At 36.3% G+C, this 17,422-nt stretch overlaps 1 protein-coding gene across 1 annotated transcript in view; it reads right to left on the reverse strand.

The window, feature by feature from the left end:
- The window catches only part of itga11b (integrin, alpha 11b), a 52,254-nt gene that overhangs the window by 29,037 nt on the left and 5,795 nt on the right, over nt 1–17,422 (reverse strand). The window contains 6 exon segments of the mRNA XM_058766763.1: nt 2,204–2,352; nt 2,682–2,809; nt 2,896–3,010; nt 3,117–3,208; nt 4,285–4,394; nt 11,181–11,292. Of these exon segments, the coding sequence (XP_058622746.1) occupies nt 2,204–2,352; nt 2,682–2,809; nt 2,896–3,010; nt 3,117–3,208; nt 4,285–4,394; nt 11,181–11,292 (706 nt within the window).

Below are 17,422 nucleotides of genomic sequence, written 5' to 3' on the forward strand. Positions count from 1 at the left end.
AAACTCTTACTAAAAAAGATGAAATATTTTATTTGTTAACTTGAATGTCATGTGATGATTAACCAACATCAGAGAACCTTGAACATGCTAATGTTTTACTTAATTATGAATTTATAATTTAAAATCTCAGGGGACATCAAGTAAATATATTAGGTGAAAGAGGTTCGGCTGACAAAAAAAAAGGTTGGCAGTAAGAAATAACATTAATGTGCAATGTGTATGAAGGATGGAAGCCTTCCAAAGAGTGTTTTAAAATGTAATATAATCTAATTACAAGTACTTAATTTATGGAATCTGATTATGTAATCCAGATTACATAATCAGTTACTACCCAGCAATGTGAACATGTACATTTTGTTGAAAGTGAAAAAGTGAAAACAAGTGAATCACACATTGTTTCAGCTCTGTTTTTACTCCAGTTGAGTTTCAATTCAATGAGATGCAATTTTTAAAAGAATTTGTCGGTTTAACATAATTTGTGTATTTTATGAGTTTATCCAAAATTAATCTCCATTTTAGTGTGATTTATGCAATTGCAAAACATCTTGACTCCAATTGCAATTTGAGTTGAATGAAAGCTTATTTCTGCCGGAATACAAACATATAATAAAGACAATTGTGAGTTTATGTCTCACAATTCTGACTTTCTTTCTCAGAATTAAGACTTTACATCTGGCAATTTGGACTTTTTTTCTCAGAAAGAAGTTATCAGAATGTGCTCAGGTGAGGTGACTAAACATTTTGGGGGAGAAACAGAATTGCGTGTTGTAGAGTAAGAATTTGAAAAAATGTCAGAAGTGTGAGATAAAAAGTCACAAGTGCCATTTCTTTTTAATTTTTTTTATTCTGTAGCTAGAAAAAGTCAGAATTGCGAAATGTAAACTGAAGTTTAGTCTAGATGTAAATTGCGGTTTCACTTTATTTTGATGGTCCCTTTAACACATTCTGTTGACTATAAGTTACGTTGCACCTACATACAGTATATACTAACTCTCATTAGAGTGTTAGTACAGTATAAGTAGATTGGTAGGGTTAGGGTTAAAATAAGTTGACAAGTTACTTATAGTCAGTACACTGTAAAAAATTATTGTAATTTTAACTGTAGAATTTTGTAAAAACGCTACAGAAAAAAACTGTTAATAGGTTAACAATAAGTTATATTATACTATATACAGGGAAAAACTGTAAAAGATCTAACCAGACATTTCATGTAATTTTACAGTAAAATGCTGTTAATTGCACAGTTTTTAGAAGCAAAAACAACAAATCAATGTAAAATTTACAGTCAAAAACTGTAAACCGATATTCCCAGAATTCCCTGCGTGACACTCCACATTTGAAAGTATTTTGTTTAGATAATCATGTTTTTTTTTTTTTTTTATAGTGTTTGTTATCAGTTATGTACATTTGGGCTTTATGTTACATCTTCTGTTGTTTAATGAAAGTTTATTGCATTATTTAAGTATCATGTGTGTTACCGTGATGGTGTTTGGTGTTTGCATGAATGACTTCTTGACTTCTTTGCACCTTCTGTATATTAGTATATACTTCTGCTTGTGGTGAAGCTACTTGTGATGAGCTTTGATTCTTCATGTGGCTTTCTCTTTTACCACCTGCATTATTATGGTGGTTGTCAGTGTGTTAAAAGTAAAGCAGTATGCGTTGTTGAATTTATTGGTTTACATTCAAATTTTCTTTTTTGTAAATTACAGTTTTATACTGTAAAATATACCGTTTTTGGACGTAAATGTGTCTGCAGTTTTTCTGGCCAAAAACCACAGCTGCCAAAATGATTTTGTAAAAACTACAGAATTTTTTTTACAGTGTAGATTATCTGTTTGGGAGACTATCACTGTTAAGATATTAATCAGATGGACTACTAATACTCTACTGAAAGTTTGTTGACACGTAAGTGCAAAGTTAATGTTCAAAAGGGACCATCGAAATAAAGTGTCACCAAATTCGCAATTGAGAGTTTATATCTTACAATTGTGGGATATGAACTTGCAATTCTGAGAAAAAAAAACAACAACTTATGAGATAAAGTCGCTTTTATATATATATATATATATATATATATATACTGTATGTATAAATTTTTATTCCATAGCGTAAATAAGCTTCCATATATTCCATTGTAAATAATGATGCATAGTTAGTGAAAGTTAGTGAATAGCAGACAAACACAAACACGCCACTGTACCGAGCCTCGCTGATCGCGAGAGCCGTGCGTGTTTCCTCGCCGCCTCGCTGGTCGATATTCTTAGCTGCCGCTACAACCTCTTCAACCGTACGGAAATCATCCAGCCGAAACTCGTTCACCACTCTCGCACCATACTGGACCACCCCAACCTGGACAACAAGACACAACACCTGGTGAGATAACTCATATTCTTGTTAAATTCTGTTGTTCAACTGTAATGCATCAAACCAAAAAAAAAAATAATTGCTAGAAAATATTCAAAATATATCTATGTATTTCTACAATGCAACATGGCAGGGTGTTCTGAGTGATTTTAATTAATATTCTATTAATAATTCTGTATGATCAGATTAGTTTACACTGTTTGACGAGTTCCTGAGCCTCAGGAGTACAGTGGTGTATTGTATAATCCAAACAGTGCATAAATCAAAGTCAGAACAGTCCAAAACTGATTTTCCAGGTCGTAATTCAGACGCACCTGGATCTGTCCTGGACCGACGTAAAACTTCTGTAGCACATTAATCAGGAAATCTTGAACCTCATACCAGGGGTAGATGGAGTTGGATCCATCTAACACAATCACTATGTCCATGTAGGTCTCGCATCCTGTGGAGAAACTGCTGCTGTCAATATGCATGTGATCTGCAATCCTTAATGAGAAGAAGCTTCATCAGTGAAGAGTTTGGCTTTACTTTGAAAGGCTGGAGCGATGCTGTGTGTGAAGTCGAAGCTGCTGTTGACTCTTGAACAGATGCCTGTGCTGTAGTAGGAACTTCCACACTCGTATGACCACAGCGGCCCACATGCCTAAAACACAGTCAGCATGAAACGGAATTCATGAGCCATTTTACTTCCGCATTTTTATGAAAAATAATGTTTTTTTTGTTTGTTTTTTTGGCATTAAGCATATTACCACAAAGCTGTTGTCTTTTGGGTTGGAGGTGAGAGTCATTCCCAACCTCATTTTCTCTTTGCGTTCAAACACGTTGTTCAGGGATACCTTTTCTTAAAAACAGCCGAACGGAGAGCAAAATTACAAAATGTTTTGTTTCATTACACCTTTTTTAAGCTTAAGTCTTTCCCTGCCATTGACAGAATTTTTCAGCTTTCCATACTTTCAGTGATATACGGTAGGAGGTGCTATTACACATCTTCTGAAAGAGTGCAGTCAAACGATTAATCGCGATTAATCGCATCCAAAATAAAAGTTTTTGTTTATGTAATATATGTGTGTGTACTGTGTATATTTATTACATATATATAAATACACACACATACAGAATATATTTAGAAAATATTTACATGTATATATTTATATTTGTATAATTTATATTATATAGAAATATATTTAATATAGAAATATATTTAATATAGAAATATAAAATTTTTCTTAAATATATGCATGCATGTGTGTCTATATATACACATGATAAATATACACAGTACACACACATATATTATGTAAACAAAAACTTTTATTTTGGATGCGATTAATCGCGATTAATCGTTTGACTGCACTATACTGAATCTCTGGATCAAAACATATGGAAGAAGAAGCAGAAACAATTTATTGCGTATGAAAGCAGATGCATATGTAAAATAATGTGATCGTCAAACATTAAACAGCATGCAAATTAAAACTGCCTAATGTTACCAAATGAAATGTCAATCCAGGAAGTGGTTTAGGACTGAAGATTTGGGAGTGTTGATGGAAATTATATTTTTTTATTTATCTATTATTTTTATTCAATTTTTTTATCATCATTCTGAAACTGATCCAGATGCACTTTTTGACAAAACGTGATTTTTGTTCAAAATGTTTGCTTTTTTTAATGAAACTTATCCACATTCAACTGTTTGTAAAAAAGAATGCATGAAGCTAGAATAAAACAGTTTGAAAGCAGAGGCTCTGTTCTTTATTTTGGCATATTGCATGTTCAGATATTCCTAAAAAATATTCTGGGGGCCATGACATTTTTGTGAAAATGATTAAAAATGCTGGCAGTGGCTGGCAACTTTTTTTTTTTTAATGCTGGCAAGGAAAGAGTTAATATTGAGGCGTCAGACAGGTGATATGATACCTAAATGCAGTCGTGTGCAGTTTGTGCGGGGTTTGCCGTTTAGTGGACATCTGTAGACGTCACCTGTCTGGTGTTCACCGCTGCTCTCAAAGGGAGCTCCGACCAGGAGCCTGAAATACAAGAATATTAATCCTCAAATACTTATACAACATGCATTATTTGATCAGGGTTAATTGTTTGATGTAAACTTCCATTATGCATCATGCTTTATTAAAATCTAGTTTGGCATATTTGGTTTTTCTACTGCACAATTACAGCTTTAATTGTTTTTTTTATTTAAGAAAAATATTGGGAATAAATTGGTGAACAGTAGCAGATGACTCCAAACAGCCATTTTATGAGAAACACAAACGGGATCACAAGTTCAACATTCCAGCTGCGTTCCAGAGCTCCAGTCGAAGTCATTCACTCCCTGATAGGAGGAAAACGCAACACGAGCCCAGCAGCAGGGAACTGCTAAGCAGGTTTTTCCAGCTTCTGAGGTACATCTGAGACGGAGCCAATACCAGAAACCAACAGCAAACTCGGTAATGCTGTTCACATTAAGATCAAGACGTTTAGAACTGCGACGACAAACCGCATCCCAGAGTTTGGCCTGTGAAATCCATCCATGGCAATGTTTACATTCCTCCACTGCCACTGCGACCTACAGCCGTGTGTTTTGAATCACAGAAATGTCAATTTGTGCTCTTGTCATGTTGTCAAAATGGAAATAAACAGCATAAACCAGTCTAAGGTGGTTTGTTGGTCTTAACTGGCCGATAAAGTGGTTTTCAGTCAGGATGGTATAGTTTGATGGTTTTACCTACAATCTTGAATCAAAAACATTGCTGTCAGTCAATTTGTGCTCATATTGTCAGTACGAAAAAAAAATAAAAACCCGGAATAAACCAGTCTAAAGTGGTTTGGTGGTTTTAACTGGACATCAGGGTGGTTTTCACTAGTTAGGATGGTCTAGTTTGATGGTTTTATAGAGGTTTTGGGCACTTTCACTGTTAAAAATTAATTTAGTGTGTTTCTTGCCGTTTCTTTGTAATTGTTTGTGAAATTTACTAGCAAATTTTGAGTGAAAATTACCGGTTTCTTTTTTTGTTTGTTTTTTTGTTTTTGTTTTTTTTTCTCAGTGTATCATAGTAGAATTTGTTTTTGCTTTAAGTCACATGACAGATTGCATTTGTTTTCGTGATGTGCAGCCCTCTTAGTTCCCACAATGCACCACTTTCTGAACGTCAGTCATTATTGGAATGTACTGTTACTCTTTGGCACCCGTAGTGAAGGTTTAGTCTATCCTGAGGCAAAGTTATTTGAGGAACGTCAAACGTTTTTCCAAGCCATCCGATGCTAATGCACCATGCCAGGGCTTTTAGAATAAATTGAAGCTCAACATCTTAAAGGATGACAGACCATTTGAATAGTCTCTTTCTCACCCTATTCAACCTAGGCCCGGTTTCACAGACGGGGCTTAGCTTAAGCCAGGACTAGGCCTTAGTTAAATTAACCCAGATAGCACACACATGTCTGCAAGATTATCTGTTAAAGATCTCTTGATCTGGAAAGCATCTGCTGTGTACAAACATCTGACATACGTCTGTAAGATATCAGTTTTACATACATTCTAAATCATAAACATCTTAAAGACATCTAATAGACGTCTATTTGACATCTAAAAGGAAACGTCCCATAGATGTATTGTAGATGAGCAAACATACGTCTTGCAGACGAAAAATAGAAGTCTTCGAGATATACGTGTGCTATCAGCAGCTTTTATAAAAATGCCTTAGAATAAAACGTTACAGGTGTCCATCTTGAGACGGAACAATGGCACTGACATATTTTAAGATATGTCAGAGCAAGATATTTTCAGTTGAAACAGCTCAAACAAGCATTTAATCTGGTACTAGCTTAAGCCTTGTCTGTGAAACCGGGGGCTAAAGTATCCCAGCATACTCTTAAATGAATAGTTCAGAATTTGTTTACTAATTTTCTAATCCTGTATGCTATAATTTAGCCTTCTATTTACATTGTGATGGAAGCTAACACATTAATTGCTCTGTGAATCCATCCAGTCATATGTATTTTATTAGGTTGGGAGTTTGTTTGGGTTTTCCACACTGTAATGAAAGAGTAAATTTTATCCTACAATGATATTTTGGGTTAGCAGTAAACTATATGATTGCAAAATGGTGGAGAAACAGTGCAAAGGCTTGTATTCACTCTGACAGATTAGCTTTCAAAGCACTGAATTTTGTGTTGATCTGCTTCTCCCATTTGCTCCTTTTTACATTGTTTATCAATCAGATGCAACAATCATTTTTCAAATATTTATTACAATATATACTGATAAATTTAACGTCCACTTGAATGGTATGAGATGACTGGATGCTTTCAACTGATTTCCTCTTGAACTGTCACCAACTGAATTGCAGCAGTCAAACTATATAAAATATAGTGAATTAAGCTACAAACTCGCTCATAATGCACAATGTTTCCATTTTGAGGCGTGGCTTATCATATCAATGTGTTTCACTAGTTAGCAGTAAACCACACCTGAATATGTTCGTAGAAATGTGTTGAATGTCTTCAACGTGGAAAGCACTTATCTCCGGAATGGAAATATGGATATTTTATTATGTTATTTAAATTAATCTAATAAAGCTAGCGAGCTAAGCCAGTGGTAGTGCTGGCTCGGATTGCGTATTACGAATAATTAGATTCAGATCAAGACAAAGCATGTATCTTTTTTATAGCACAAACACATGAACTTGCAATGCAAATGAGGCTCATTATAGTATGCACCTTGTTCACAAAAGTTTGCACTATTTGCATTTAGATGTATTTATTTTATCCAAAGCAAATTACATTGCATTTACTGGGAATCAAACAGTTTTTTAAAAAACAACTAAAACAATGCAGACAGTGTGTGCAAATGAAGGCTAACAGCATGTTCAATTCATTTTAAGTGAATTTTCCCATGTCCGACTCAAATCTGTTTAGTTCGTTGCTGTCTGAACCGCAAAAACTGTGCGAAATCCATAGTTCTTACAAACCCAATCCAAACCGTATTTGTATGTGGTCTGAAATCTGATTAAAATTGGAATTTTAGAAATGCATTTCAGTCTAAACAGTACAATCAGATTAGTATTAGTTGTAATATCCTGGATATCCAATTTCAGCACAGTGACGGTGCAGACGGTCAGCCCTAAATATTGGATTTCAAAAACTAATCGGAATTGGGTGCAAAGCCACTTCACGTTCTTTCAGGAGTTGAAATAATTGTACTGTGTGTCACTTCTGATAAAAGCATCTGCTGATGACATTAGCTAGAAACCCAGCTGAAATATAGACTGATGTTGTTCTTAATCTTGCATATCGGAACATGTTGACATGTGGATACCAATATCCCTAAAGTACTACACATTCTTCATTTAAGCTCATGAGTTACGTTGAGGAAATGTGTCACTGAAACAGAATCAGCGACTAGTACTTTTTTTAGTGTTTACCATTAATGTCAGCCCATTTTATGACCGTAATGTGATGTATTTTTATATGAAACAGGAGACTCTTTTAAAAAAAAAAAAAAAAAAAAGATTTTCTAACTTGGTATTTTTGTCTTGTTTTCCAGTACAAATATTGCATAAGATGCACATACTTGAAAAGAAAAATTACTTAATATATAAAGTTTGGTTTTCTAAGAAAATAACAAAATGAAGTGTGTTTATGCTTAAAATGGGGTCAGAAAAATAAAATTAATTCAAATTTATTTCTCTGACCCCATTTTTTTGTTTCTTACAAACACAGCTTTTCACTTCTCAAGTTGTTCACTGATGGACTGGAGTGGTGTGGATTATTGTGATGTTTTTATCAGCTGTTTGGACTCATTCTGACGGCCCCCATTCACATCCATTGGTGAGCAAGTGATGCAATGCTACATTTCTACAAATCTGATGAAGAAACAAACTCATCTACATCTTGGATGCCCTGAGAGTGAGTACTTTTTCATCAAATTTCATCAAATTTTTTGGTGAACTATTCATCTATGTAAAAGAGGTGCTTTTTATTTGGTGGAATTTAACAAAGCATCCAGTCACTCCTGCATGTAAACAGGATGCACTCAGACCTTGACTAAATCAACAGGGGGTCATTTTTTGAAAAGTGTGCAAAACTTAACAGAATCATTTTAGATGCATGTGTTTTTAAGAGCTAAAATATTTTATGAAGTAGTGCATGAAGCAAAACAGTCCCTTTGATTTTAAGTGACATTCTGCAGAAATGGAAAAACAGAATTCCTCTCGATTCTGTGCAGTAAATCGCATTCCAGAGGGAAGCGTGCGCCACACGGTTTGTCTTGCGATGGGATGCACAGGAGGGGGTTTGGGAATTACAAGCCACAAAACACATACTTTCCAGAGCTTGCGCTCGCAGACGGGTCGAGACAAGTGCAAATACTTTCCACTTATTTACCTGTGCACATCAAAGGCCCCCAGGTTTCTCAATGCTGGGGGACCACGAGTTCTCCATCAGTGATGACAAACCTCAGGATTAAACAACAGGAAGCTGACGTCTGGATTCGGTGGTTTTGGTGCCGTGGGAGTTTGGTTAATGATGTGTATTCTTTTGTGTACCTGGGCTTTTATGAGTCAAAAACAATACCCTGTGTTTTAAAGGCTGTAAACTGTGAGCATGTAATGTTTAGGGCTAATTGATTAGCTTTAACATAAGTTACGGTAAAGTCTGGCTGGGTTACAGTAATGTCATTACTTGCTTATGACGTCATATTCTGCACGGCAGCAATTATACATGCACCTGGTCCTAAAATGTATGTTTAACATTGTGGTCTACCGAAATCTGATTTAATATTGTAGTGCTGTCAAACGATTAATCGTGATTAATCGCATCCAAAATAAAGGTTTTTGTTTACATAATATATGCATGTATGCTGTTTATATTTATTACGTATATATATATATACACACACATGTATATATTTCAGAAAAATATGTTATGTATATATATATTAAATATATTTATTTATAATATAAATTATATGAATATAAACATAAACATGTAAATGCATGTAAATATTTACAAAATATATACTGTATGTGTGTGTATTTATATATACATAATAAATGTATATATACAGAACACACACATATATTATGCAAACAAAAACTTTGATTAATCGCGATTAATCATTTGACAGCACTTTATGTAAATTAGTATATATAGTTTCTCACATAGAGTCACATAAAGAGTGAAAAACTGAAACATTGCGTTGCTTTCAAAATCCGTCAACTTCGTAGTCAACCAATCATGTGATTTTGGGGCGGGACTTGTCTGTTTGCCTGACCAATAATAAATCGGGTGGAAATATTGGAGAATTAATGCAATCAAATTTTAAATTACACGCTTTTGTGGTGTAGAATAAACATTTTAAATTAAAAATGATTAAGAAATGCTATTGACATGTAGACTGAAAAAAAGTAAATATTTATATAGTGTTTCCTTTTTGGAAAATATGGTTTCTATTGACTAACCTCACTTTGTTTGCAAAAATAGCGCTATAGAATGAGCAGCACCACCACTAATGCATCTGTAAACATTCTTGACTTTCTATGAATTATAATCCTTATAGTTCACTGAAACTGTAAGACTAAGGCCCGGTTTCACAGACAGGGTTCAGGGCTCCTCAAATCTGGACCTCGAGATCCACTTTCCTGCAGAGTTTAGCTGTAACCCTAATCAAACACACCTGAACAGGCTAATCAATGTCTTCAGGATCATTAGAAAATCACAGACAGATGAGTTTGATCAGGGTTGGAGCTAAACTCTGCAGTGGATTGGACCTCCAGGGTAAGATTTGAGGAACCCTGGTTTAGACTAAGCCAGGATTAGGCCATATAGATCAATTAGGACATTCAAGTAATTTTTATAAACGTGCTTAGGAAAAAACATTACTGGTGTGCATCTTGAAACAAAACAAAGGCACTGATATATTTTAAGATCAGTCATTGCAAAAATCTTTCAGTTGAAACAGCTCAGACTAACATTTTAGTCTGGGACTAAACTTAAGCCTGGTCTGTGAAACCGGGAGTATGTGTCCACACTATGACTCACTTGCTACTATGTTGTTGTTGGTTGTCATTGTGAATGGTTTTGTTCATTGCTTGTTTAATTTCCCACGAATTTGTGCAGATGCAACTGAAGTATGTTGCATCGGGAGAACCACAGTTTGATTTACTTCAGTGAGAGCGATACATCTTCCTGCTGGGAGAGTTTCAAGGTCGATTCTGAGACTGTGTGTTAGCCAGCAGACAGCAGAACCATGAGCACGATTGCATTTCACAACAGTATTTCATTGGGAAAAAAAATGATGGATGAAACTATGCAAGGAGAAGATTATTGCTGAAGATCTGCTTTTCTCTAAAATGTCTCGGTTGTTTCTTCAAGGCAGCCATGAGAGAAAGCAAATAAAGAAGTTTCTCCTTAAGGAAAAAGTCAAACTGTGCTTAGATGTGCCAAGATGTGAAAGTCAGAGATCTCTATATGAACTCAAACATTTCTCATCAAATGGTCAGAGCAGCTCCACATTCGTTTTAGAGTTCTGTACTCGTACTGTGTGACAACTCTTGACTCATTTGTGTCTTTTTTTTTTTTTAATTCTTCACACATTTTAGAAGAAACATCTGTAACGATGTTGATTCTTCAGTGAAACATGGCTGCGAACTCCATTACATCTCACGAGGTATGAAAGAGCAACATCAGAGCTGTAAAATGTTCATTTGGGAATGTTTTCTCAGGCATATGAAACTCAAACTGGGAATATAGTTTTCATACAGAGCTGGTTTTCGCTCTGGATGATCTTTACAGATTAGTTTCTGGAGATGCAGTCTTACCATTTCTGCCCGTCTGCCTCGTGTTGTTGAACAGTATATCCAAACTGAGCCTCCTTCGAACCCTTGATGATTTTTGCATGTCTGGTGTCAATATTAAAGCAGGTCCGCCGCCCTGAAATAAACCCAAACAGCTTTTCAATTTAATTCAGTTGGCTGTAAATGGATTATTGTAAATACTTTACCATTTGTAGACTGTTATATGCTTCTATGCAAAACAATTGTTTTTTCATGCATCGGTTTTGAGGTTTTGGGTTATTTTTTTTCCAAGTAAATTGACTTATTTTAGGCTAAGTGTTTAAGTGTTCATTTTATTGGACTTTATTTACTTGTGTATGTAGATTTCAATTACAAATCAGACCTTTTCACTTCAGCAGTACTTACATACACCAAACTTACCAGTTTTTTCCCCCCCATCTACAGTGGTGGCCAAAATTATTAGAACACTAGTATTTTCACCAGCTAAAAAATATATATCTTTTGCTGTAGTGTGTCCGGAGGAAATATCAGTTTACATGTCCAAACATTCATTTTGCCATTAATTGTAATAATCCAGTGAGAGTTTTGTCTGACAACAGGCTGTGCTCCACACAGACATCTGATCTGATCATCATCTGTCTGGAGTGACATGAAGAAAACGCTTCAAGAAACCTACCTTCAAAGCTACCTGAGAAAGTGCACCGAGGGCAAAATCTGCTTTACATGCAAAGGATGGTCACACCAAATGTTGATTTAATTTAGTCAACAGAAGTTAATTGATAAAGAAAATCTATTTATCTCAGGTGAAAACAAGTACACTTCCATAATGTACTTAAAGTGCTCTATTTTTGCGCACTAATTTTGTACTTAATATTCTAAAAATGATCCTTTAGTACTTCTTAAGATAAACGTAAGATCATCTAAGTGTACTCAACTGTGCTATTTTGAGACACCATGAATATGAACTAAAATGCACTTTTAAGATACTATCTCTGTATTTAAAAAAATTTACAGGTGCATCTCAATAAATTAGAATGTCGTGGAAAAGTAATTCAACTCAAATTGAAACTCGTGTATTAAATAAATTCAATGCACACAGACTGAAGTAGTTTAAGTCTTTGGTTCTTTTAATTGTGGTGATTTTGGCTCACATTTAACAAAAACCCACCAATTCACTCTCAACAAATTAGAATATGGTGACGTGCCAATCAGCTGATCAACTCAAAACACCTGCAAAGGTTTCCTGAGCCTTCAAAATGGTCTCTCAGTTTGGTTCACTAGGCTACACAATCATGAGGAAGACTGCTGATCTGACAGATGTCCAGAAGACAATCATTGACACCCTTCACAAGGAGAGTAAGCCACAAACATTCATTGCCAAAGAAGCTGGCTGTTCACAGAGTGCTGTATCCAAGCATGTTAACAAAAAGTTGAGTGGAAGGAAAAAGTGTGGAAGAAAAAGATGCACAACCAACCGAGAGATCCGCAGCCTTATGAGGATTGTCAAGCAAAATCGATTCAAGAATTTGGGTGAACTTCACAAGGAATGGACTGAGGCTGGGGTCGAGGCATCAAGAGCCGCCACACACAGACGTGTCGAGGAATTTGGCTACAGTTGTCGTATTCCTCTTGTTAAGCCACTCCTGAACCACAGACAACGACAGCACCTGGGCTAAGGAGAAGAAGAACTGGACTGTTGCCCAGTGGTCCAAAGTCCTCTTTTCAGATGAGAGCAAGGTTTGTATTTCATTTGGAAACCAAGGTCCTAGAGTCTGGAGGAAGGGTGGAGAAGCTCATAGCCCAAGTTGCTTGAAGTCCAGTGTTAAGTTTCCACAGTCTGTGATGATTTGGGGTGCAATGTCATCTGCTGGTGTTGGTCCATTGTGTTTTTTGAAAACCAACGTCACTGCACCCATTTACCAAGAAATTTTGGAGCACTTCATGCTTCCTTCTGCTGACCAGCTTTTTAAAGATGCTGATTTCATTTTCCAGCAGGATTTGGCACCTGCCCACACTGCCAAAAGCACCAAAAGTTGGTTAAATGACCATGGTGTTGGTGTGCTTGACTGTCCAGCAAACTCACCAGACCTGAATCCCATAGAGAATCTACGGGGTATTGTCAAGAGGAAAATGAGAAACAAGAGACCAAAAAATACAGATGAGCTGAAGGCCACTGTCAAAGAAACCTGGGCTTCCATACCACCTCAGCAGCGCCACAAACTGATCTCCTCCATGCCACGCCGAATTGAGGCAGTAATTAAAGCAAAAGGAGCTCCTACCAAGTATTGAGTACATATACAATAAATGAACATACTTTCCAGAAGGCCAACAATTCACTAAAAATGTTTTTTTTTTTATTGGTCTTATGAAGTATTCTAATTTGTTGGTTTTTTGTTAAATGTGAGCCAAAATCATCACAATTAAAAGAACCAAAGACTTAAACTACTTCAGTCTGTGTGCATTGAATTTATTTAATACACGAGTTTCACAATTTGAGTTGAATTACTGAAATAAATGAACTTTTCCACAACATTCTAATTTATTGAGATGCACCTGTATTTAGTTACCACTTGTAGCACACTTGAACCCACCTTTAGTACACTCAAGTGTGCTACAAGTGGTAACTAAATACATTTTTTAAAGAGATACTATCTTAAAAGTGCATTTTAGTTCATATTCATGGTGTCTTAAAATAGCACAGTTGAGTACACTTAGATGATCTTAAATTTATCTTAAGAAGTACTAAAGGATCATTTTTAGTATAAGTACAAAATTAGTGTGCAAAAATAAATCACTTTAAGTACATTATGGAAGTGTATTTGCATTTTTATTTAAGTGTCTAAAACGGTAGCTTTGCGGGATGGGGTCCTTGAAGTGTCTCGGAGACGTTGCCACAGTTATTATACTAATAATTCTGGCCACCACTGTATATTCTGTAGGATTTTACTGAGGTTTTTTATTTTATTTTCTGAATATATCATTCTTATGGTATATATTTAACATTTTACTTCTAAAAGCATGATAAACATTTTTTTTTTTCTGTCTGTTGACTGTATTTTCTGATATACAGTGAGGAAAATAAGTATTTGAACACCCTGCTATTTTGCAAGTTCTCTCACTTAGAAATCATGGAGGGGTCTGAAATTGTCATCGTAGGTGCATGTCCACTGTGAGAGACATAATCTAAAAAAAAAAATCCAGAAATCACAACGTATGATTTTTTAACTATTTATTTGTATGATACAGCTGCAAATAAGTATTTGAACACCTGAGAAAATCAATGTTAATATTTGGTACAGTAGCCTTTGTTTGCAATTACAGAGGTCAAACGTTTCCTGTAGTTTTTCACCAGGTTTGCACACACTGCAGGAGGGATTTTGGCCCACCTCCACACAGATCTTCTCTAGATCAGTCAGGTTTCTGGCCTGTCGCTGAGAAACACGGAGTTTGAGCTCCTCCAAAGATTCTCTATTGGGTTTAGGTCTGAGACTGGCTAGGCCACGCCAGAACCTTGATATACTTCTTACAGAGCCACTCCTTGGTTATCCTGGCTGTGTGCTTCGGGTCATTGTCATGTTGGAAGACCCAGCCTCGACCCATCTTCAATGCTCTAACTGAGGGAAGGAGGTTGTTCCCCAAAATCTCGCAATACATGGCCCCGGTCATCCTCTCCTTAATACAGTGCAGTCGCCCTGTCCCATGTGCAGAAAAACACCCCAAAGCATGATGCTACCACCCCCATGCTTCACAGTAGGGATGGTGTTGTTGGGATGGAACTCATCATTCTTCTTCCTCCAAACACGTTTAGTGGAAAAAGTTCTATTTTGGTCTCATCTGACCACATGACTTTCTCCCATGACTCCTCTGGATCATCCAAATGGTCATTGGCAAACTTAAGTCGGGCCTGGACATGTGCTGGTTTAAGCAGGGGAACCTTCCGTGCCATGCATGATTTCAAACCATGACGCCTTAGTGTATTACCAACAGTAACCTTGGAAACGGTGGTCCCAGCTCTTTTCAGGTCATTGACCAGCTCCTCCCGTGTAGTTCTGGGCTGATTTCTCACCTTTCTTAGGATCATTGAGACCCCACGAGGTGAGATCTTGCATGGAGCCCCAGTCCGAGGGAGATTGACAGTCATGTTTAGCTTCTTCCATTTTCTAATGATTGCTCCAACAGTGGACCTTTTTCACCAAGCTGCTTGGCAATTTCCCGTAGCCCTTTCCAGCCTTGTGGAGGTGTACAATTTTGTCTCTAGTGTCTTTGGACAGCTCTTTGGTCTTGGCCATGTTAGTAGTTGGATTCTTACTGATTGTATGGGGTGGACAGGTGTCTTTATGCAGCTACCGACCTCAAACAGGTGCATCTAATTTAGGATAATAAATGTAGTGGAGGTGGACATTTTAAAGGCAGACTAACAGGTCTTTGAGGGTCAGAATTCTAGCTGATAGACAGGTGTTCAAATACTTATTTGCAGCTGTATCATACAAATAAATAGTTAAAAATCATACATTGTGATTTCTGGATTTTTTTTAGATTATGTCTCTCACAGTGGACATGCACCTACGATGACAATTTCAGACCCCTCCATGATTTCTAAGTGGGAGAACTTGCAAAATAGCAGGGTGTTCAAATACTTATTTTCCTCACTGTATGTAGTGATAAAAAGAGAGATCCAAAATCCCCATAAAAACTTTTACCTCTAAAAGTTCAACAAAATGAAAAAAATAAATGTATCTTGCCTTCTCATGTGAGCACTATTAGTGATGCTTGTCTTAGCAAATGATTTTTGGCATAAATACAGTGAAACTGCAGCACTCACATTAAGAGTCACTGATAAAAGGTCTAAGTGTTACAATACGTCTAAGGAACGCTTATTCTATTCTTGTGCTATTCTAAAGGAGGCACAATTTATCTCACATAGTGCACAAAGATGATAAACAGTCAATGAGACCACATGAAAGAGCAGGAGGGAAAAATTGAAGCTAAACGCCATCGGCAGCACATATCAAAGGGAATTCTGCGTCCTGTGATGGTCTGTTCACTTCCCTCGGCTTCTGGATGGACATTCAGCCTCTGGATTTCATTTAAATGTTTATCGGGAAAGGTCACTTGGATGGGAAGCAAGAATATGGTATCATAGAAGTGATGTCACATCGCCTTTTGAGTTTAATTTCCTGGGAAACGTTTCCCTTGACAGGAAAAAAAGGAAAAAGGGTCAGTCGCATTTCCTCCATATTCTTCTCTTTTCTTCTCTCTCAGCAGGATGAAAAGTCCCAAAAAGAAAGAAGCCCAGGATGAAAAGTCATCACACTTAAAAAGACGCAGTGGCCTGTTGTGAAGCCAACAAAAAATGAAAATATGTTCCTCACATTCACAGTCTCATTGATTGTGGAATGCGTTTTGGAGAGCGTCGTTTTGTCTCTTTATAGACAGGAATGTTCTGGCTTCAATACAAGATATAACGGTAGTATCTGTGGTGTAATGTGCTACCACAGAAAATAATATTCACTTATCCGTCAGATTTGCAAATCACGACTATGGGGTCATGCACTTCGAAGGTTTTGACGTGAAGCTCTTTTTTTAACGCGTGAATGAATTCTTCCAGACAAAAATGGTATTTGAACTCTAAAGCGTAATTTTAGACAACTGATCTAGGCCATTAAAATTCTTGCTATTTGTAGTTCTAGTTGGTCCACTGGCTGTCCGTTAACATTTCCGCTCATTTCAACATGGAAGTGCCAAGAACACACTGAACATTTTTGCTGGTGAGCACTCAGTTCTAGACTGATGTTTTTGAGCCAATCACCTGAGTCGTAAATGTCACGTGACCTAATAATTCTAGAGCCACAGGAAAATGACATTGGCACCACGTGAACACACGTAATCACAAACTAGCGACTATTCTGTGATGTCAAAGCCAGCAGATCATTCAGTGAGGTTGAGTCAATGATTTTTGTGTGAACTATCCCTTTAAGTTGTATTCAGGTATTTGCATGCTACAATACAGGTGCTGGTCATATAATTAGAATATCATCAAAAAGTTGATTTATTTCACTAATTCCATTCAAAAAGTGAAACTTGTATATTATATTCATTCATTACACACAGACTGATATATTTCAAATGTTTATTTCTTTTAATTTTGATGATTAGAGCTTACAGCTCATGAAAGTCAAAGATCAGTATCTCAAAATATTAGAATATTTACATTTGAGTTTGAATAAATGACCATCCCTACAGTATAAATTCTGGGTATCTCTTGT

This window comes from Onychostoma macrolepis, chromosome 25 (assembly GCF_012432095.1).
Source record: "Onychostoma macrolepis isolate SWU-2019 chromosome 25, ASM1243209v1, whole genome shotgun sequence".
Classification (NCBI taxonomy): Eukaryota; Metazoa; Chordata; class Actinopteri; order Cypriniformes; family Cyprinidae; genus Onychostoma; species Onychostoma macrolepis.